The sequence below is a fragment of the Aulonocara sp. 'chitande type north' Nkhata Bay genome, linkage group LG15, assembly GCF_057382095.1.
Source record: "Aulonocara sp. 'chitande type north' Nkhata Bay isolate Kocher_YH1m ecotype deep benthic linkage group LG15, A_spYH_male_GT1.1, whole genome shotgun sequence".
Lineage (NCBI taxonomy): Eukaryota > Metazoa > Chordata > Actinopteri > Cichliformes > Cichlidae > Aulonocara > Aulonocara sp. 'chitande type north' Nkhata Bay.
Genome location: NC_141358.1, coordinates 27975948 through 27996886, shown reverse-complemented (window position 1 = coordinate 27996886; position 20939 = coordinate 27975948). Strand labels below are relative to the sequence as shown.

General features: G+C 43.3%; 2 protein-coding genes across 4 annotated transcripts; both read right to left on the bottom strand.

Annotated features, from left to right (window-relative positions):
- Positions 1 to 407: 407 nt before the first annotated feature.
- Positions 408 to 11456, bottom strand: LOC147313303 (MAP/microtubule affinity-regulating kinase 3-like). 3 transcript variants are annotated; one of them, XM_086265326.1, is made up of 20 exons: positions 10961 to 11456; positions 9998 to 10186; positions 9866 to 9919; positions 9033 to 9081; positions 8887 to 8943; positions 8572 to 8637; positions 8404 to 8474; positions 8243 to 8299; positions 7359 to 7493; positions 7156 to 7257; positions 6968 to 7087; positions 4446 to 4545; positions 4259 to 4371; positions 4070 to 4187; positions 3802 to 3992; positions 3583 to 3671; positions 3238 to 3510; positions 2985 to 3029; positions 2484 to 2861; positions 408 to 674 (listed from the first exon to the last, which is right to left on the bottom strand). In XM_086265326.1, the coding sequence occupies exons 1-19, from the start codon at positions 11009 to 11011 to the stop codon at positions 2492 to 2494; spliced, it is 2250 nt and encodes a 749-aa protein (XP_086121452.1). In that variant the 5' UTR covers positions 11012 to 11456; the 3' UTR covers positions 408 to 674; positions 2484 to 2491. The 3 variants fall into 3 exon arrangements, with proteins under 3 accessions (XP_086121452.1, XP_086121450.1, XP_086121451.1); XM_086265324.1 differs by lacking the exon at positions 8887 to 8943 and having other exon boundaries at positions 10961 to 11454; XM_086265325.1 differs by lacking the exons at positions 2985 to 3029; positions 8887 to 8943 and having other exon boundaries at positions 10961 to 11454.
- Positions 11457 to 17109: 5653 nt separating this feature from the next.
- LOC147313302 (uncharacterized) lies at positions 17110 to 19927 on the bottom strand. Its single transcript, XM_086265366.1, has 4 exons — positions 19778 to 19927; positions 18703 to 18851; positions 17825 to 17989; positions 17110 to 17750 (listed from the first exon to the last, which is right to left on the bottom strand). The coding sequence occupies exons 2-4, from the start codon at positions 18757 to 18759 to the stop codon at positions 17583 to 17585; spliced, it is 390 nt and encodes a 129-aa protein (XP_086121492.1). The 5' UTR covers positions 18760 to 18851; positions 19778 to 19927; the 3' UTR covers positions 17110 to 17582.
- Positions 19928 to 20939: the final 1012 nt, after the last annotated feature.

Genomic DNA, 20939 nt, shown 5'->3' with positions numbered 1-20939 from the left:
CTGTGACCTAGATGTCATGACACACCTGGACGTACAGGTCAGAGCTGTGGCTGCGCTGTCACATAGATGTGCATGACATGCGTTGCTCTAACCAGGATGTGAACCTTTCCATCTCAGTTAAAGAAAAATGTTCACTCTGACCATGAACTGGCTATGAATCCTGACCCGCCCACCAGCCTCCATCAGCGCCAACACCCGTTTGAAACACTCCCAGGGTTTCCTGTTTCCACAGGACTAGACTTACTCTTAGGGTTTTCAGCAGATTTTATTTTGGAAACCAGCAGGAAACAAAGGCTCCTTTAAATCGAGACACAGGCCTGTCATGTGATCTCAGCTTACAGTGAGACAGGGGTGTGGCCCCTCTAGGTTCCTCTAGCTCCACAGAGACGCCACACAGGAAGTTGAGCTGCGTTCAAGGTGTTTAATGAGACACAGGTGAACCAGCTGACCGCTCACACGTACAAAACTAATGAAAATATCTACATTCACAAACACTGAACTGTCCACAAGCCCCGCCCTCTCTGCCAGGCTCCAGGGGTCAGGCTAGGCTCTTTCAAAAATAAAACAGCAGTACAGTTCCTATGTCTTCCCAGGATGCTTTGCAGCTGTCAAGTCTGTTGATCCGGAGCAGTGACAAACTGCTGACCCTGCTGTTGACAGGATGTCAGGAAACCCTGTGCATAGAAAGAGGTCATCATCATCAGAGCAACCTGTGACATCAGCATCCAGTAATCAGTAGCAGGGCTCTCAAAATTTCAAAATCCCTGGTAGCCCTTCAGGCAGGGACTCTTCAGTTTTTGGTAGCCCAAAATAAATTTAAGTAGCCCGAATAAAAAAGAGAGCAATTTTTTGATTGATGTTTTGTTTCCTTTACAATATTATACATTAAAGTATAATATTGTAAAGGAAACAAAACATTAATCAAAAAATTGTTGAAAAACAAATTACAACATTGTATAAAAATTACAATCATCAACTCAAATACTTGGTTCTAATTGAACAGAAATTTCTATGAACTTGTAAGAACTGTGTAGGACATGAATCCGTCTGTGTCAGATCCTGAATTTGAAATTTCCACTGAAGTCACGGGTAAGAGACAAGTGGAACCAAGATCTAGGCCATTTGCTTTTTGAAGTTTGCAAAGACTGCTAAATTTTGCCAGTGGTAGTTCCCTCTTAGTACTCTGTTCTAAACAGATTTTTCAGGTTTATTTTTAGTATGTTATTTGCAATTGGTGTTTGTTCTGGGAAAGATATTGCAGACTGAGCAATGCATTTCTTGCATTTCTCATGGGTTCTAATGGGGGCCTTTCTTAAAATGACTGGTCCCAGTAACAAAGGCACTTGTCGACTCAGAAATCGAGAGAAAACCAACAACACACCCGGCAGAACATTATGTTATTTACACGGGTGCACATAAGTGGTCCGCATGTGCGCATTCACTGTCAAAATAAAAGATGCGCACCAGATAAGAAGTTGAAACGCGCGTTTGCGTCCATATAAAAAGCACTGTTTTTGTCCGCTAGAGTGGGATTTTCACGGCACATTCCGCACCACATCTCTGTGCGTTCATCATTTGTTTGAAGCCAGCTCACCTCCTGCAACCACTTTTCTGAGAATACGCGCTTCTTTTGTTGTTCGGACTCCTTCTGACATTTGTTTGGAGGTGGAGGAACACCAAAGTAATTGCTTAAGGGAGCTTCTTCGACATCTTTAAGAGTTCTAAACAAATGTCTGTCCTCCTCCAGAAAATCTTATGTATGCAAACACGCGTTGCAACTTCATATCTTGTGCGCGTTTTTTTTTTATTTTGACAGCGAATGCGCACCTGCGGACCACTTATGTGCAGCCCTGGTTATATAGCTCGTCATATTGCAGCCACAGAAATTATTTTGTCCATGAAACCATAAAGCTGCACTTTCTTTTCGCCTTATAGTCTGATTTGTCATAACTTTTCCATTTTGTGGTAAGCTTTTCTTTGGCTGTCACTTCTTCACCCTGACCTGTCTTATTTGGCTCAGCAGAACTAAAATATATATCCTGCTGCTTTTACACACACACACACACACACACACAACGGTCAGCGATTCTGCGCGATCAACCTCTCACATGTTTAAGCTTGCGGCGGGAGATTTACCTTGTCATGTTTGCATAGTGCGCAAATTATCATCACTCACCAATCAGTACTGTCGCTCTCTATACACAGTTCGCGAGATTGCAAAGTGAAAGCAAAAAACAAGCGCAAATTCAAACGCGATTTCAATATGTCACATATTGACAGTGGCTCATCGATGCCAATGACATAATTACCCAGCTACATTTCCGAAAGAATGCAAAAGCATTGACATATATTTTTCCTTCCTACAATAGCCCGACGGGCAGGGAAGAGATAGATTTTGGTAGCCCGACTGGAAAAATTGCTAGCCCCGGGACGTCGGGCTAGCGATTTTGCAAGCCCTGAGTAGCCAATGAGGTCGCACGTACCTGCGCGGCTACAGTTTGAGCTCGTTGGCGATCTTGGAAGCAACGTTCTTGAAGGCGATGGACGTTCCTGAAATCCGTTTGAAGCGGACGCCGTTGAGTGAGAGGCGGGGCAGCTTGCACACCTCCATCTCCCATTGGACAAGACTGTCGGCGTGGCCATCTCCATGGACACAGAGCAACAGAAAGTGCTCGGGCTGCTCGTAGTCGCAGTTGTTGGCATCAAGGACTTTCCTGATCTCGCGCATCATGTCTAGTGGCTCCATAGAGGATGTGGTCTTCATGCTCCACGTGAACCTCAGCGAGCGAGGCTTGGCATCCTTCAGCAGAGGAGCAGCGGGGGACGCAGGCTCCTCTTTCTGCTCCGACGACATGTTACGGCTGCAGATGGACAGAAGAGTATCAGCTGACAAACATGCTGCTCTCTGATTGGAACGTCTCTGTGTTTACCGTCAACACTCCAAACCAATCACAATAAAGAGATGATGACATCATCTGACTCACCTGGAGCCCTCAGCTCTGCCATTCCTCTCAAGCTCTGAGATCCCTCTGACAGCAAGGACACAGGAAGCAAGAGCAAAAGGGTGACATGGATGCAGCAGGAAAGGAAGAAGGAAAGGCAGAAGGAAGCAAGGGAGGAAGAAAGCAGAGTTGGTTGTAGCAGAAGAAGAAAACACTGGAGGGTCTGGTGCTGGTCGTTACAGCGCCCCCTGTCAGCTGCCCGGTAAACCTCCCATGATGCCTCGCTGTTACATACCTGCGTGTGAATTTGGAGGTGAGCTTGGAGAAGAGGTTGGTGGAGCCTCTGGCCCGTGATTGGGCAAGTGGTGCAGCGTCATGTGACAAGGTGGGGGAAGCAGGGGGGCCATTGTAGGTGGCAGTGCGTCTCTCTCGGAGCTGACCACCGTGAAATGTGCTGCGACTTGCTGTCCCCCGAGGGAAATGAAGCCTGTCGGGAGGAGTTGTTCCGCTGCTGACGCTGTGAGTGGAAGCTCCACCCCCTGATCGCTGGGGGGGCGTGGTCACTGCGCTGCGTGGAGGATGGCAAAAGTTAGATACAAAGCGTATGGATCAGCAGGCATGACTCACCTGGCGACTGTACCTGCCGTCTCTGCCGTTATGGACCGCAGCATGGCGTTCCGCAGAGCTGCACACGTACGTGTTCCTTCTCGTCATGCTGGAGGACCCGCCCTGTGACACACAGCCAATGAAAAGTGTGAAGACCATAGACAATAATCAACCAATAACTGAGACGCAGTAGGTGGAAATGAGCTTTGAAAAGCACAACACAAGCTCATCTGCAAGCTGCAGTGTCACTTACAGGGGGTGTAGCTAAGCTCTTCTTCCTCTCTGGGATATCGGCCACATTGGGGTTGTTGGCGCTCCCCAGCAGAGGACTTCCTGTTTCCACAGGACTGGACTTCGTGTTCTGACTTCTGCCCTCCAGCTTCACCTCACACTCTGCTGACGTGGTGGCCTGACTCCTGGTGGGAGGAGCCATGACAGAACACACTGAGGAGGAGAGGAAGAAGGAGGTGTTAGTGTGCCATGGGTTGGAGCCAGGTCCCAGTGTAGGAGTGGGCGTTTACCTTGGTCGCTGTATCGCCTTTGTTTGGAGGAGGAGCTACGTGGGGCAGCGACGTGTGCCGGAGACTGGCTGCTGCTAGACGGCCGCGGTTTGAGCAGGGAGGAGTCGCTGGCCTCCACCTGAAACACAGACACAGCTACACCTGTTACACCTGCCAACGTTACCTGCTGTCAACACTGTAACCACTTACCTCCACAGTCTTGCGTCCCAGCAGCAGGTAGGTGGCCGTAATGTCATCGTACTTCATCTTGGAGAGCGAATCAGTGATTGCATCTCTGGAGTAGCCCATCCCCACCATCAGGTCTGACAGATCAATACTGACAGTCAGTGTGTGTCTGTCTGCGTCTATGTGTGTGCGTCTGTGTCTGTGTGTGTACCGATCCTCTGCTCGTCTCTGATGTTCAGCTCTGGTTCGATGAAGGGTTTCATCTCGTCTTCATCAGAGCTGCTGTTGATCCACCGATCCTTCATGATTTGCTGATAAAAGAAACAACGTAACGTTCAGGTAACGTGTTACCCGGTGAGGGTTAGTCATTATAAACAGATAATTACATAATTAGTACCCTCACTATCACTGCTGTACTGATTATTTATCATGGCTATATTGACTAGGACCCAGTAATTGTTGTCCTGTGTGAGGGACCTGAGCTGTGGTGTAATGATGTCATCTCACTCTGTGCTAATGTCACAGGACTAACAGAGTAAACATTTCATGGCAACAAAGGAGCCAATATTTTTACAGATATCATGTTTCTGATGCTAAAGATCAAACTGTGTCAAACCAGCATTCAAGGAGGCTCACGGAACCGTGATCACACACACACCATTCATCATATGTAAGAATGGGAAACACACACACACACACACACACACACACACACACACACACACACACACACACACACGATTAGCTGATTCCTGTAATCAGGCTAAAGTTCAGTCAGCTGTGCGCGTTGTTCAGTTCAAACTGAGTGGAAACATGAAAACAGACCAAGCTGCCACAGTAACCAGCAGCTCATGACACCAATGCATAATTAGGTAATCAGGTTTCTGACAAGCACACGAACCACAGGAAGGTGCCGTTCTATCTATACCGAGTCGCACCTCAAGACAGATTCTTCAACATTAAGCAGCACATGACAGAGGACAGAGATGTATAGACTATCAGGATATCCTAAAGACTCCTTGAAAAGCCTCCAGTTGATTTAAAATGCTGCAGCAAGAGTACTGACAGGGACTAGAAAGAGAGAGCATATTTCTCCTATAATGGCTTCCCTTCATTGGCTCCCTGTTAAATCCAGAATTTAAAATCCTGCTCCTCACATAGGTCTTGAATAATCAAGCCCCATCTTATCTTAATGACCTTGTAGTACCATGTCACCCCATTAGAGCACTTTGCTCTCACACTTACTCTTAGAGTATTTAAAAGTAGAATGGAAGGCAGAGCCTTCAGTTTTCAGGCCCTTATTCAGTGGAACCAGCTTTCTGTTGGGATTCAGGACACAGACACTATCTCTACTTTTAAAATTAGGTTTCAAACTTTCCTTTTTGCTAAAGCATATAGTTAGGGGTGGATCAGGTGACCCTGAATCTTTGTTTAGTTATGCCGCAATAGGTGTAGGCTGCTGGGGGAATCCCATGATGCACTGGGTGTTTCTTCTTCACTCACTATGTGCTAATAGACCCCTCTGCACGGAATCATACTTGTTATTAATCTCTGGCTCTTTTCCACAGCATGTCTTTGTCCTGTCTTCCTCCACCCATCCCTCCCTGAGCCTGGTTCTGTCGGAGGTTTCTTCCTGTTAAAAGGGGGTTTTCCTTCTCACTGTTACCAAAGTGCTTGCACATTGTGGGTCATATGATTGTTGGGTTTTCTCTGTATGTATTATTGTAGGGTCTACAAGCACCTTGAGGCGACTGTTGTTGTGATTTGGCGCTGTATAAATAAAATTTAATTGAACTGAAACATGAAAGATGCACAGGTGGCTTCAGAGACTTAAAGTAAAAACCTGAAACGAGTCAGCGTTGTGCACTTCCTGCTAGGGCTGTTCGATATAACGATATATATCGGATGACGATATAAAAACGTCTATCGTTTCATTTTACACAATCGTTTGTTTCGTGGTGTCGCAAAATAAATTGTTTACGGCAATATTTTTTCATCGTTTTGATGGTCACTGTTTTGGCTATATTAATTTCTTAAAGTTCGCTATTTCTCTTATATTTAATATAACCACACTACGGACGGACAAGCGCCTGTTTTTATGCGTTATGGTTAGCAACAACGACGGTAACACCATCGCGTGTCCGCTTGTTTATGTTCCACATAAACCTTTCACAATAAAGCTCAAGATCCTGTTGAGACTTTTCAAAATAAACTGAATCACGTGAAAGAGCAGATTATTTACGGATGAGAAGTAAAAAAGAGCCGCCAGGTGCTAAAAAATAGACCTTAGACTCAAACGTTAGAACAGGCTTTTCCCCGCAGCACGCCGTGTAATAAATACTCACAAAGAAAACGGTGGCCGTTACAACTTGTGTCTAAAAATGTATCGTTTCATGCATCGGTTAAAACACTCGACTCCAGCTACATGACACGCAGCTGGAAACACTTCACGCAAATTGAGCTGCCCGAGATTCACAGAATTTACAGAAAACGTTACATTTTTGTGATTTATATCGTTATTGGGACGATAGAATTCTTATATCGGGATATGAGATTTTGGTCATATCGCACAGCCCTACTTCCTGCACCCTCGTCCAAGTCGATAGGTTTTTAGTTCATGTTTTTGTTTTCATCTGTTTATCCTTCACTCTGAATTGAACTGAATTATGCATATATGATGTATTGATTATGTACAGATGATGTATTGATTATATTGCTGATGTAGTGGTTCACCTCCAGTGTTCCTCTCTTGCCCGGGTTCAGCACCAGGAAGCGTTTCAGCAGGTTCTCACAGTCCGTCGACATGTAGAAGGGGATTCGATATTTCCCTCGCAGCACGCGCTCCCTCAGCTCCTGCACACACACCAATCACTGTCATGTCCTGATGCTGCAGGACATCCTCAGACCTCCCTGCTCCTCACCTTCAGGTTCTGCCCGTCAAACGGCAGAGAGCCACTGACCAGCGTGTAAAGGATCACCCCGAGACTCCACACATCCACCTCTGGACCGTCATACTTCTTACCCTGAAACAAACACGCACAAGCATACGTCACAAATACACACACACTCTATACTCTGCAGCTTCACAGAAAACCACACACACCACAGACACCTTTGTGCGTACCTGGAAGAGCTCAGGTGCAGCATATGGAGGAGACCCACAGAAGGTGTCCAGTTTTCCTCCAACGGTGAACTCGTTGCTGAATCCAAAGTCTGCGATCTTTATGTTCATGTCGGCGTCCAAGAGGAGGTTCTCCGCCTGCAGAGTAGCAGAGACCATTTGTTAGGAACACATGGAAGCCTGTTTATAGCTGGAGTGAAGTCTGCATTGTGACAGTAAGCACAATGCAGACATAAGCTGGATTCAGCTCTCTAAAACAGAGGAAAACCTCAATGCTTCAAAGTCAGCCTGTGTGTGTTTGTGTGTGTGTAACTACACTCTGTAGTAATACAGTTGTAGGAGCTAACATGGAGAGTCAGAGTGGTTGGCTCACTGTACATGACTGTAGCCTGTATATCAAAACATGGAAATAGGTGAGCAGCTAATGCTAAGTGCTAACCTATTCCTACACTAATAAACGAAAAATAAAACCAGAGAGAAAATAAAAATACTGCAGTTAGTCTGACGCCTCGAGCGTTTTCATCCTCCTGCTGTTTTTAAATTTATGCGATGACTGTAGGGGCGTCCGATGTTAGCCCCGCTCTGAACCCTCCCTCCTTCCTGCTCTTATCCGTCTTTAACAGGACCTGACAGGAAACGGATCACCAAGCAGGACGCTCAATTTCTCACTTTTCCACAACCAGAAGAATCACCCCCGATGCTAGACATCAGAGAGAATGCAGCTTTTAGGGAGCTGCTTCCATTTTTACATGCAGTTTGATAACTTCAGAAGAGGAAATCGAAAACACCTGAAAACGTTAAATTTCAGATGTGAAGGTGATTCCACACCTGCAGACCTCTCATATAAAGTTTAGGTGGGGCTTCAGAATAACCGCCCGGGGCGTTACCTTGAGGTCTCGGTGAACGATGTGCTTCTGATGGCAGTACTGGACTGCAGACACAATCTGTGGAGACACACACGGACCTGAAACACTTGGGTATTATGCGATGGATAGTACTGCCAATGTGTTACCATGGTAACGGCAGTGTGTGCATGTGTACATGTTACCTGTCTAAATTTAGCTCTGGCCTCCTTCTCCTTCATCCTACCATGAGCTACGAGGTAGTCGAATACTTCACCTGCGCGCACACACGCGCACACACACACACACACACAGGGTTCAAAGGTCACACCTGTCCCAGCCTCTGATTGGTTTAAAATATATGAAGAACTAACCTCCGCTGGCGTACTCCATCACTAGGTACAGAGTCTTCTCCGTCTCAATCACCTCGAACAGCTTCACTGCAAACACGTACATGTGTATACACACACAGACAGACAGGGTTCAGATAATGTAAGAGAGCTCAGCTCGCTCTCTTACATTATCTGAACCCTGCGTGAAGCCATTAGGCTGTACTTCCATGAAGTACAAGGGGAGTTCTCTGCACTGAACTCAGGCTCAGTGCAGAGAACTTCCCTTGTACTGAGGCTCTTAGAGCAGAAACAGAAACCAAACTGATCGCAGCAAAGAAAAACAAAGTCATGAACCACCTGATAGAAGCAGCGAGGTGATATGAAACAGCCGTGTGACGAGGTTCTGCCCCTCACCTGTTTAACCCCAGGAAAATTACAAATATGGCATCTGAGCAACTCTGGTCGGTCACACAGGTGCAGTGATGACGTGAGGAGGTACTCACCGATATTCGGGTGATTTAAGATCTTCATTATTCGGACCTCCCTGTAGAGCTGAGACACAGACAGGAAACAGACAGCGTCAGGAACGCCAGGATGAATCACAGACGTCATCAAGAACGATGGGAACAGTTTGGTACGAAACAAAGTTCCTGTCTTTCAGAGGTCAGCTGCGTGTGAGAGATGACGCAGCGCTCTAACCATTTCTTTCAAAGTGAGCTGTGTGATTACGGAACAATGATCAATAATTATAACGTTAAAAATCACATCAATGCCTCAGCACGGCTCCTGTAAAAACCATTCCTGATTAAAATCATCCCAGCAGCACGCAGACACTTGCAACTGAAGGTACATCAGGTCAACTCACCTATAACACCTGACTGTTTCAGACCAGCCTGAAAACATCCAGGTGAAAGGTCATCATCTTGATGTGAATTATGATGAACGTCAGCTCCCTGCGCCATTAAGAACACAGAGTCGGGCTACTGTCAGACGTTAGTCTAGCTTTATTTTTTTAGGGTGAATTCTGAGCGGTGAGCTCAGACTAAGGACGCATGTATGATCTGTGACCACAGGTTTGGTAGTCTGCACAAAGCACAGGCTGAGATTTGATGGCAGAATCACATATTAAAAACACGTTTTTCCTTGAACTTCAGCAGCGAGTCAGTAAACCAGCTCCAGATGAGTGTTTTCATGTTTCCTGCTCAGGTAAACCTAAAAACACCGTTCTCTGCTTCAGCCTGACTCTTTCTAAATAATAATAATTTGAACCATTTCAGTGTAATTTCTGCTGCGACACTTGTGAGCACATTACTTCCTGTCAGGTGACAGTGCTCACCTTCTGCAGGCTGCTGGGGTTCAGCTGGGTCTTATCGATGATCTTGATGGCGACCTGTCAGACACACACAGGTGATCAGTGCTCTGTAGGGGGTCTGGGATATTTCCCAGCAGTCCCCGGGACTCATCTCACCTCCCATCCTGTTGGGATATGTCGAGCCAGCTTCACTTTGGCAAAGTTTCCCTTCCCGATGGTTTTCAGCAGCCGGTAGTTTCCCACATGCGGTGACTCGTCTGTGCCAGACGCCGACGAGTTTTTACAGCGGGCGGAACGGACAGAGCGGGATGGCACCTCGCTGCGCCCGTCGTCCACCGAGGCATGCTGGGAAATAAACACACAGTCAGCATGGAGCATGGTCCCAGCTCAAAGTATCTGTTCATGTTCCAACCCTTTTATCCAGCAAGCACCTGGTAGCAGTGGATTGTGGACATATCCCAAAATCATAGGTCAAAATGATGAAGAATAAAGAACATCACAGTACTCACTGATATAACATCAACGCTCACTAACATGACATCGCAGCGCCCAGTGACATAACGTCATGCTCACTGACATGACATCAGTGATCATGATGATGATGATAATAATAATAATAACAATAATAACAATGGATTGCATTTCTATAGCGCTTTTCTAGGCACCCAAAACGCTTTACAATTCCACTATTCGTTCACTCTCACATTCACTCACTGGTGCAGGCAAACCACAGTTGTAGCCACAGCTGCCCTGGGGCAGACTGACAGAAGCAAGGTTGCCATATCGCATCGCAGCACCTACATCTGCGCTTTATTGGGATGTTTTTATTATGTCTCTTGGCATTAGAAACACTGGAGCTGCTCACTCAGGAGGATGTTCACCTATTTAATGATGAAGTCTGAGCTTCAGGTAACCCCGTGATGCAAACCATATATAGGTAATATTAGCAGTGGTCAAAGGTCAGCGGTCAGATTTCTGCAGTCACGAGTATGTTATTTACATTTATCAGTAAACAAACAGTTTTATTAAATAGAAACTGAACTAGAAACTAAGTAACTCACTGATCTGTTTGTTTGTTGTTGTCTAACTTTTCCAAACGAAAAACATACGCGCACTCACGTGCTCGGGGTCCCGCTCGTTCACGGTGGGCAGCGGGGTCCTGGCGGACATGTTCCAGGGTCACAGTGAGCCAGGGTCGTTAGTTTCGGTCATGAAGCCCCCGCTCCGCTCCGGAACACCTGCGTGACGTCAGCCTGAGTTTACCTAAGCAGGTTCCCACGCAGCATCACCGGCCCCGGTCCTGGCTGCACGCCGGGCGGGTTATCTGTCCCGGCTTGGCTCGTCTCGGCTTCTTGTCCGGCTTTCTGTAACCGGCATCGACCCGAACGGAACCGGAGCACCAGTTCCTCTTTGCTGGCGGCTAGCTGCTAGCAGCCCGGCACTACCGGGTGTGCGCGTACGCGGAGCCTGTCCGGTGGCGTGTGGTGGCTTCTGGCTCGGGGACACGGTACCGGTTCGGTTCAGTCAGGGTCTCCTCATCCTCTACGGCAGCCTCACCGTTAGCCGCTACGCTAGCCAAGATGGAGGACTAACCCAGCCCAGCGCGCTGACGGGATGTGACGTTACAGACAGCGTGCGAAAGGATTGGTTAGCCGAGCGGCGGCGTTTGTTGTTGCTGGAGTGTTTACGGAGGCCTTCAGCGGTGAAGGGCCGGAGGTCCGCATTAGTATTTCTGAACCGTTCAATGTCCTTCAATGCACATATTATACAAACATGTAAGACTGCTTTCTTCCATTTGCGCAACATCTGTAAAATCAGAAATATCCTGTCTCAGTGTGATGCTGAAAAACTAGTTCATGCATTTATTACTTCCAGGCTGGACTAGTGTAATTCATTATTATCAGGATGTCCAAAAAACTCGCTGAAAAGCCTTCAACTAATCCAAAATGCTGCAGCAAGAGTACTGACAAGGACTAGAAAGAGAGAGCATATTTCTCCTGTATTGGCTTCCCTTCATTGGCTTCCTGTTAAATCCAGAATTGAATTCAAAATCCTGCTCCTCACATACAAGGTCTTAAATAATCAGATCACATCTTATCTTAATGACCTTGTAGTACCATATCACCCTATTAGAGCACTTTGCTCTCGCACTGCAGACTTACTTGTTGTTCCGAGAGTATTTAAAATTAGAATGGGAGGGAGAGCCTTCAGTTTTCAGGCCCCTCTTCTGTGGAACCAGCTTCCAGTTTGGATTTGGGAGACAAACACTATCTCTACTTTCAAGATTAGGCTTAAAACTTTCCTTTTTGCTAAAGCATATAGTTAGGGCTGGACCAGGTGACCCTGAATCCTCCCTTAGTTATGCTGCAATAGACGTAGGCTGCCGGGGATTCCCATGATGCATTGGGTTTTTCCTTTCCAGTCACCTTTCTTACTCACTATGTGTTAATAGACCTCTCTGCATTGAATCATACCTGTTATTAATCTCTGTCTCTCTTCCACAGCATGTCTTCTATCCTGTCTTCCTTCTCTCACCCCAACTGGTCGCAGCAGATGGCCGCCCCTCCTTGAGCCTGGTTCTACCGGAGGTTTCTTCCTGTTAAAAGGGAGTTTTTCCTACCCACTCTCGCCAAAGTGCTTGCTCATAGGGGGTCATGTGATTGTTGGGTTTTTCTCTGTATCTATTATTGTACGATCTACGGTACAATATAAAGCGCATTGAGGCGACTGTTGTTGTGATTTGGCGCTATATAAATAAAATTGAATTGAAACTCAGTCACTAAATACATTTCACACTTGCACTGGAAAAATGTGAACACAACTCCAACACAGCTGTCACCTTTCACACACAGCAACTCAATACTGAACACACACGTTTGTAATGATGTGATCAGACCATTTGAGCAAAACTCTGCGACATCAGTATGTGTAAGAAGGTGTGAACTACACTCAGCAGCAACGCTTTCAGCATATCATTGCATCTGTAGCTCTGTACCCATGTTAGTTCTGACCTACAATGCCATGGTTGTGCTCTCAGCTAAACTCTGGTCATGAGACAATTACAAACTCTACCTCAAACAAACTTTACAGCTTTAACAAAGTGCTTATTTTGTAATCACGTATTTTAAGTTTTAAGTTCATTTTAAGTTTTTAATTAATGTTATCCTTTTTATTATCTTATCTAAGACATGTTTAACACTTTCCAACAAATAAATGAACTAAATTAAACATGAATTTATCACAGAAACATATAAAACAAACACCTTTATTTAACTGTCTCAGGGACAGTTACATCAACTGTTTTCTCCTGTGTTGTTAACCCTGAATGATTCTTGGTCCTGACATTTGCATCATCAGAGAAAGGCCACAAAATCAAATAGTTTGACCATAAAATCTCAGAAGTATTTGAGATTGTTGCAGTAACATCACTAAAGAAAAATATCTTCCCATGTCACTGTGCTTTCACTGCAAAAATTTCTGGCACAACTTCACCTAGTTCCAAGGTGCACGGAGAGGATGAAATAATTCACAATGCAGGAACTCCAGCAACACTTAGGGGAAGATGAACAACTTTAATAACTGACCAACGCATTTCGGCTTGTGGCCGAATGTGATGACCCTGATGAAGGCCACAAGCTGAAACGCATTGGTCAATTATTAAAGTTGTTCATCTTCCCTTAAGTGTTGCTGGAGTTCCTGCACTATGCTTTCACTGGAAAATATAAAATGTTGACATTTTTTATGTAAAACAAAAAAACAACAAAATCTAAAGACTTAGATGGTCTAATGAAATCTGTGAATCTGTAGATTCATCGGTGTTTCCATCTGAGAGTGTATACAGCAGCACTGACCTTGGCTTTAGAAATCCACCTGTGAAAGAGCAAATATGAATGCTGTTGGGTTTTCTTGTTTTGCATGCAGACTCAGTGCTGCTTGTCTCCTCTTGGAGTTTTCTTATTTAAACGTTGGTGGCTTTTGTTTCAGCCATCTGTCTATCAGGAAGACGTGACGAATTTATATTCAATAACCACAAAATAGACAAATACAAGATTAAATATTTTATGTATCAAATATACATGATTATACACACAGAGTTTCTATAGAAAATAACACACACACAACAAAAAAAAAAGCATAACATGGAAATTTGACATAGTTTGAAAGGATAAGAATAAAGTTTCATAAGACCTCTTTTTTTTTTTTAAATGACAGCTGCACCCCGTTCTGAATTATTATTCCATAGTTTTCATTTATATCTCAAACATCTTATTCATCATGCTGTTCCATTGCTATGTTTTCATTATCATAATTTTTGGGGGATATGATTATTCATTATTACAGAGTTATGAATTTCGTGATTTTATGACATTCATAAACTTTTGTTACTTCATCTGTCATAAATCATTTGACAGGGGTCATAAACACGGGGCATCCTCTCTTCGTGCAACAATAATAATAATACTAATAACAATAAAAATAAGCCTTGATGAATATTTTACCAAAACAGAAAACTGCATTTGTAGCTCTTCAGCGTGGGTCTGAGGTACTCTTGTATTTCCTGCGTCTTGGATCTGATCCTTGTTGAGGTTATTGTGTGATTCATCTCTCAGCACTGATTGGTCATGTCACTAAGGCTACGTTCACACTGCAGGCGAAAGTGCATCAAATCCGATTTTTTTTTACCCCATGCAACCCATATCCGATCATGGTATGACAGTGTGAACGGCACAAATCTGATATTTTCAAATCCAATCTGGGTCACTTTCGTATGTGGTATATACAGTATCCAATATATATCCGATGTTTTAGAAAGCGACTGCTGTTTGAATGGTCATGTCGCATTAAATCTGTCTTTTACGTCACTGACACAAGACAGACGCCAATTATCAGCGCCGGAGAAGCACCCGAGAAGACATCCCGTGTAGATGTTAGTGAAACTGTTGGGAAGACAACTTGAACATTTTATGTGTATTGTATAATCTGCAGATTCTGACAGAAATCTGCAACTATCCTTTGAAGCGCCGCTCCTCTCTAAAACAGCAATAAGGATAATTATTAGGTTATTTACATTATTATGTAAATAACAAAATAACTTTAAGCAAAAATTGGGAAACGTAAAGTCCGAAGTCTTTATATTAAGGGCCATCAGTCAAACAATACTGTTTGGTCTGGGTCTAAACAGAGCGCGTTGTGTGTGACATCTTCTTTTGCGCATGCGGGCCGCTTTGAGGGTGCACACTAGAGCGCGTTTGCTGTCGCATTTTATCTGTAGTGTGAACAAGCAGACAAAAAAATCGGATTTGATCAAAAAATCGGAATTGAGCATTAAGACCTGCAGTGTGAACGTAGCCCAAGACTGTGATGATGAGTGAACAGGAAGCATTCACATCGGGGATCTGTTTGTGTGTTCCTGCCTCTGAGGAATCTTGTTCGTACAGTGGCAGTGATGAGCTTGTGATCACTGACTGATTGACCGGGCTTGTTTTGGAGCAGAGCTCTGGATTATTTGTGCAGATGTGATCGATGTACATTGATGTGGATTATCACACTTTATTTTCCTCTCTGATCTGGGTCAGACCACAAAAACAAAAAATCAGAGACAAAATTTGTCCTGTCCTTTTTTTTTCTTTGATTCAGTCAATGGTACAGTCTCCCAGGAGGAAAATGTCTTCATTTAATACCATTTCTGTTTTTTCTTGAAATAATGTATTTTCCTGCTTGGTGCTCTGTAACAACAACTCTGGTTTGGTATGTGGCAGGTAGATCATCTTGAGGTCTTTGTGATCCAAGTCAGAGCTCTGAATAACTGTCATGTGACTGTGAACTTTGATCCTGATTTATTATGATGGAAAGTGCTGTGGAAGTTTTCCATTAAATAAAGCCTGCTGACGAGCGGTGAGCGATAGCTAACATTCTTTAATCACAAACAAAGAACAGAAAACCGAAGCTTGGTGGAGAGCCTGCATGATCGCGGGGCAAACGGTCAGCAGAGTCTCACCCGAGCCTAACATGGCTCTCAGTTAAATACCTTCTCCAGGAACAAAAGGCAGTACACAGCTGTTTCACACCTTAAGGTTTACACTCCCTTGCTACCTCCCAGAGTCCTCGAAGAGACAAAAGACTCTACCTGTGGAGTTGTCTGCTTCCCCCAACTTCCTTACTATAGCCCCACCATTTGTCTTACAGTATGAGTGTGAAACATGTTTAAATCCAGTAGCACCAAGGCATCATACAATAAAATAATGTGATTAATACATAAATAAAAGAAATTCCTATACAAAAGTGTCCTCTCTGCGTCCTTCAGCTGAGAAGCTTTTGGCCTGATTCTTAGTCTCCTGGCCCAGGTTCAGTCTGCAGTACAAAGACCTCACAGTTATCATGCAAAGAGTACAAACAGAACTCACATACACTAGATAATCTCAATAAATCTCAATATCATGAAAAAGTTCTGTTTTGTTACTAATTTTCATATATTGTCATAAAACGCTGCGTGAAGCAAGTTAGGGTGGGACCCAAATGCAGGACTCTCAGGCAGAACTAAACACAAATAGCTTTAATCCTGGATTCACAGGATGAGCAGCGAAAGTAGGGAAACACTAAAAAGACGAACGCACAGAGGGACGAGGGAGATCACGATGAGGAACAGAAGGAAATGCAGATTCTGGGCAGAGATGAAACACTGAGCTACGTTAGGCTACATTCGGACAGCAGAGAGAGGGAGACAGCTCTCCTTGGTCCTCCCATGCAGAGCTGGTAAATCATGAATTAAACACATATTGTGAAAAGCTGAGTTCAGTGTCAATGCCACACCCTGACTACTTCCAGACATACCCTTTGACATGATTGTTGCCCCACAAACCAATTTCTCTGAGCAACATGGAGCCTGTCACAGCTGCACTCAGAAAAATAAAGGTGCCAACTGGAACCAAAAGTGGTTCTTTAGACTGATGCCATAGAAGAACCTTTTTTGGTGCCACAAAGAACCTTTCAAACAATGGTTCTTTGAAGAACCATTTCTTTCAGTGGTTCATTGAAGAACCATTAAAGGTGCCCCAAAGAACCATCAAGAAATGGTTCTTTGGGGCACCTTTAATGGTTTTTCAAAGAACCTTTTTAAAAATGGTTCTTTAAAGAACCATTTTTAAAAAGGTCCTTCAAATGGTTCTTTAAAAGAACCATTTTAAAGAACCTTTTTTGAGTGGTTCTTTAAAAAACCATTTTAAATCTTTCAAAATAAAATGCATCATAAATTGAATTTGAGTAGGGTAAAATAAATACGAGCACAGCATAGACATATATTAATGGTTTGTCATTTTGTAGTTACCAAAAGACAAAAAGGCATTTTAACCCTCAGCACAACATCACTACTAATACATGTCACATATTAGTGTTTTAAACAGTAATAATTAATAAATATATTGGCTATACTATAAATAAATATATATATATAAATACTATATCTACAGATAACACAACAAATAATACATGTATTGTTTAATTAATAAAACATCAGAAAGTGATAAAACACATTAGAAATAGCAATAGCTTCATAACAGACCAATAAATCAACACATTTTCATCAGCAGATATTTGCATGTTCAGTAAAAACATTTCAACAACAAGTTTATGATTAAAATGATCAATGAACTTCAGCCTTACGCTATGTAATGTACTTTTCATGTTGTACTCATGGTCCTTTGTTAGTCCAGTTTAGGACAATGTCTCTGACGTATGTTTCATATCAAATATATGTCATATCAAAACAAGCCCACACCTGCAGTTGTTTCAGTTTTTCACTGGTGTTTCCTGTCAGCTGGTCAACCTCACTCAGGCGGACATCCATATCAGCCAACCAAATGACAAGTTCCTCCCTTTGTGCTTCAAATCCCTCCCACTCTGAGACAAGGAGCTGAAAGAGAGAGAAAAGAGTCAATTATAAAGAAGAGAGAAAAGTGAAACCCTCCTCAGGTCTGACTCGCATACCTGCAGTTGACCTGTGATGGACTCCAGTTTGGCGTTCACGTCATCCCTCGTCGATGCCAACAGCCGAGTCTGCAGGGTGCCCTGGAAGAGCTGAGTTAATGTTCGACTCCTCCTGGTCAGGCTCTCCAGCTGGATGACCCGAGGTCTCCCCTCTCGCCGCTGCCTCTGAACACAGAAACACAAATTGCATCTGAAGCAGGAGGTGCAGATTTTTTTTGCTATTCTTTTCTAAATCCAGGCTAGATCACGTGGAGGTATTTGGAAAATTGTTTTGGCCAGTGGACGACTGTTGTCTTGCAGAAAGTCAAATCAATCAAACAAATGCTATACACAATCAATTCACAAGAACACATTGTAAAAAATAAGTCCAGTTCTTGCCTGATTTCAAGTGAAATCTGCATCAAAACAGGGTAAAATGAGTGTTTGCAGCAAATGTGAGCACAAAGCCTCACTTTGTACAAGCCTGCTATTACAGTTCTCCTCTATGCAGACGACTTTCCTGTTTTCAAGGCACAACTTGGATCTGCTGTACGAATCTTATGGATACACACTAAATGAAATAATAGTGTGCATGACTCCAGATTCTGATCCCTCATCCTAATATGGTCCCAACATAGCAACAGCAATAATGCAAATGTTGAGGCTTCAAAATACAAAGTCCATAAACCAATGGCTGACATGGGTTTTATCATAAGGGTGATAAATATACAGATTTCAGTCTGTCTTAGAGATTTGATGTTCATTTACCTGCAGATGCACTATACGTACCTGCTCCATGGTTTTTCACAACATTTTGCATATCACTATTTAATACAGGAAGTACGTGAACTAAAACATGTCATTGTTCTTTGTGAGAGGACCATATTAATGAAACAAACCTCAATGACATCATAGGGATCCCTAAAGATGCTCCTGCTGCTTCTCTTCCTCCTCATCCAAAGCTTCCTTCTCCTTGTCCTCAACTTCCATCCAATTGTAATTCAACCTAATTGTGTTTCTCCCCCTCCTCTTCCTCATTTTGTTGGAGCTCTGAACACAGTTAATGTGAATCTGGATTAATTTGTGCAAACAAGAAAAATCTACAGCTTTTTGGTCAGAGGTGCTCTTGTGATTTAAGCCGGGTAGAGTAGATTTATGTGTTGATGCTACCTGCTTCAGCTCTGGCTGCTGAGTGATATTTACACCCTGGCTGGATTACAAACTTTAACCATGTGCTGAACTTTGGCCCAGCGTTGATACCTCTTTGTTAGTATAACGACCTCTTCTTAGCTTGTATGTATGATGTATGATGGTGGATAAATGAAATATACAAAAAAATTTAACTATATTACAAAAGAACATCTATCTTGGAAACATCAAATGACCGGAGCATAACTTGTCAACTAGTCCGAAACTAAGTTATGCAGGAACAGTCAAAGACACACCTTCATGTCACATTTTTATTCATTTCTATATAATTCGATTAGACAATGAAGAGTTATCTAATCTAATTATTCATTCAAAACTCTTATGCATAGCTGTATTTTATACAGCTCATACAGAATTCAAAGTACAGGTTCATGTGAGTATTTAATGTACGGCTCAGATCTACAGAATTTCAGAGTTTCTAGAGCAGACACAGAGCTCACAACAGGCTTCAGGCGCCATTTTAGTGACTTTAACAATATATTAAATTTTAATTTCGGTCTAGCTGACATTAGGTTATGTACGCAGCACGCAATTGAACCACATATTTTAGAAGCCAAAGGTTCAAATTAGCTGGGAGCACCTTCACTTAATTATAACAGTGGTTTTGTTAGGAAAACAGTTTCTGTATACCGGATACTAAATTGCGCTGACCTCAACGGCTAACTTATCTAGCTAATCGCTACTGTTAGCACAACATTAACAGCAAGCTACAATGACGAGTAACAAAAACAAAACAGTAATAAGGTTTTAATGAAAATGTTTTACCTTTTCTAACAGTCCCAGAATCCACAGCTTCAAAGTCCAGCAGGTACTGAAGACTGTTATCCGTTTCGCTGTCACCGTCCGTGAGTTTTTTTCCCCGAAAGGTCAAGGCCCGCCGCTCGCACACTCTGTCTGCGCATGCGCATCCCAACGACTGACCCCCTCCGTCCGCTCCCGGGAGGTTATAGTATGACGTGTTCTGACGTCACTCTCTCTCTCCCTGTCATTTATTTGGCTCGAAACACATATTAACAAATTCAGAATCAGAATCAGAATCAGAATACTTTATTGATCCCTGGGGGAAATTATTTTTTGTTACAGTGCTCCATTTTAAACCAACATTAAGACAAGACAGACAATACACTAACTAAGAATAGTACAATATATACATATATATACATACATACATACATACATAAGTCACTCATAAATAAATAGTTGGAAAAGAAACATGTGTAGTTGTAGCAGTAACCAGTGTGTTAAGTGGATGCGTTGTACAGGGAGATGGCCACAGGCAGGAATGATTTCCTGTGTCGTTCAGTGGTGCTTTTCGGTAATCTCAGTCTCTCACTGAACGTGCTCCTGTGACTGACCAGCATGTCATGGAGTGGGTGGGAGGTGTTATCCAACATTGTCTTTATCTTGGACAGCATCCGCCTCTCCGACACCACCTTGAGGGAGTCCAGCTCCATCCCCACAACATTGCTGGCCTTACGGATTAGTTTATTAAGTCTGTTGGTTTGCTCAGTGATGAACAACTACTCAGATCATTTACCTAAGCTGTGCTTTGTCAAAACGAAGTGTGTGTTCATTACACTGACATTCTGTTCTGCAATTGTTATTTACTTGTATCTTATAATTTGACTTTACATACTGCTGGGTGGTTTGTAAAGTTTACAATAACTAGTATTATCATTATGCTGTATTTTCAAAAATATATAATAATCTCAAAAGTAATGCCTTGGAGTAGAAAATAGTAATGCTTTATTAAAATTTAAAACTAAAGTACACTTGAATGTGTGTATTGTGTCTACTGTTTGTTAACTCACCATATTCATAATGTGTTTGTGGGGTTAGGGGTGTGTGTGTGTGTGTGTGTGTGGGGGGGGGGTTAGGGTCTTTAGGCTTTGGCCCCCACCCCTGCCACCAGTATATTTTTAAGCAA

Excerpts from the sequence above, each read along its gene's own strand:
- LOC147313303 (XM_086265326.1), bottom strand. The coding sequence starts at position 11,011 with ATGTCCGCCAGGACCCCGCTGCCCACCGTGAACGAGCGGGACCCCGAG. Across the intron at positions 9,082-9,865 it reads ACCCCAGCAGCCTGCAGAAG|CTCTACAGGGAGGTCCGAAT; the intron begins GTGAGCACTGTC and ends TCTGTGTCTCAG. Across the intron at positions 2,862-2,984 it reads GGCAGAGCTGAGGGCTCCAG|CCGTAACATGTCGTCGGAGC; the intron begins GTGAGTCAGATG and ends GTCCATCTGCAG.
- LOC147313302 (XM_086265366.1), bottom strand. The coding sequence starts at position 18,759 with ATGAGGAGGAAGAGAAGCAGCAGGAGCATCTTTAGGGATCCCTATGAT. Across the intron at positions 17,990-18,702 it reads ATCCCTATGATGTCATTGAG|AGGCAGCGGCGAGAGGGGAG; the intron begins GTTTGTTTCATT and ends TTCTGTGTTCAG. Across the intron at positions 17,751-17,824 it reads CCATCACAGGTCAACTGCAG|CTCCTTGTCTCAGAGTGGGA; the intron begins GTATGCGAGTCA and ends TCTCTCTTTCAG.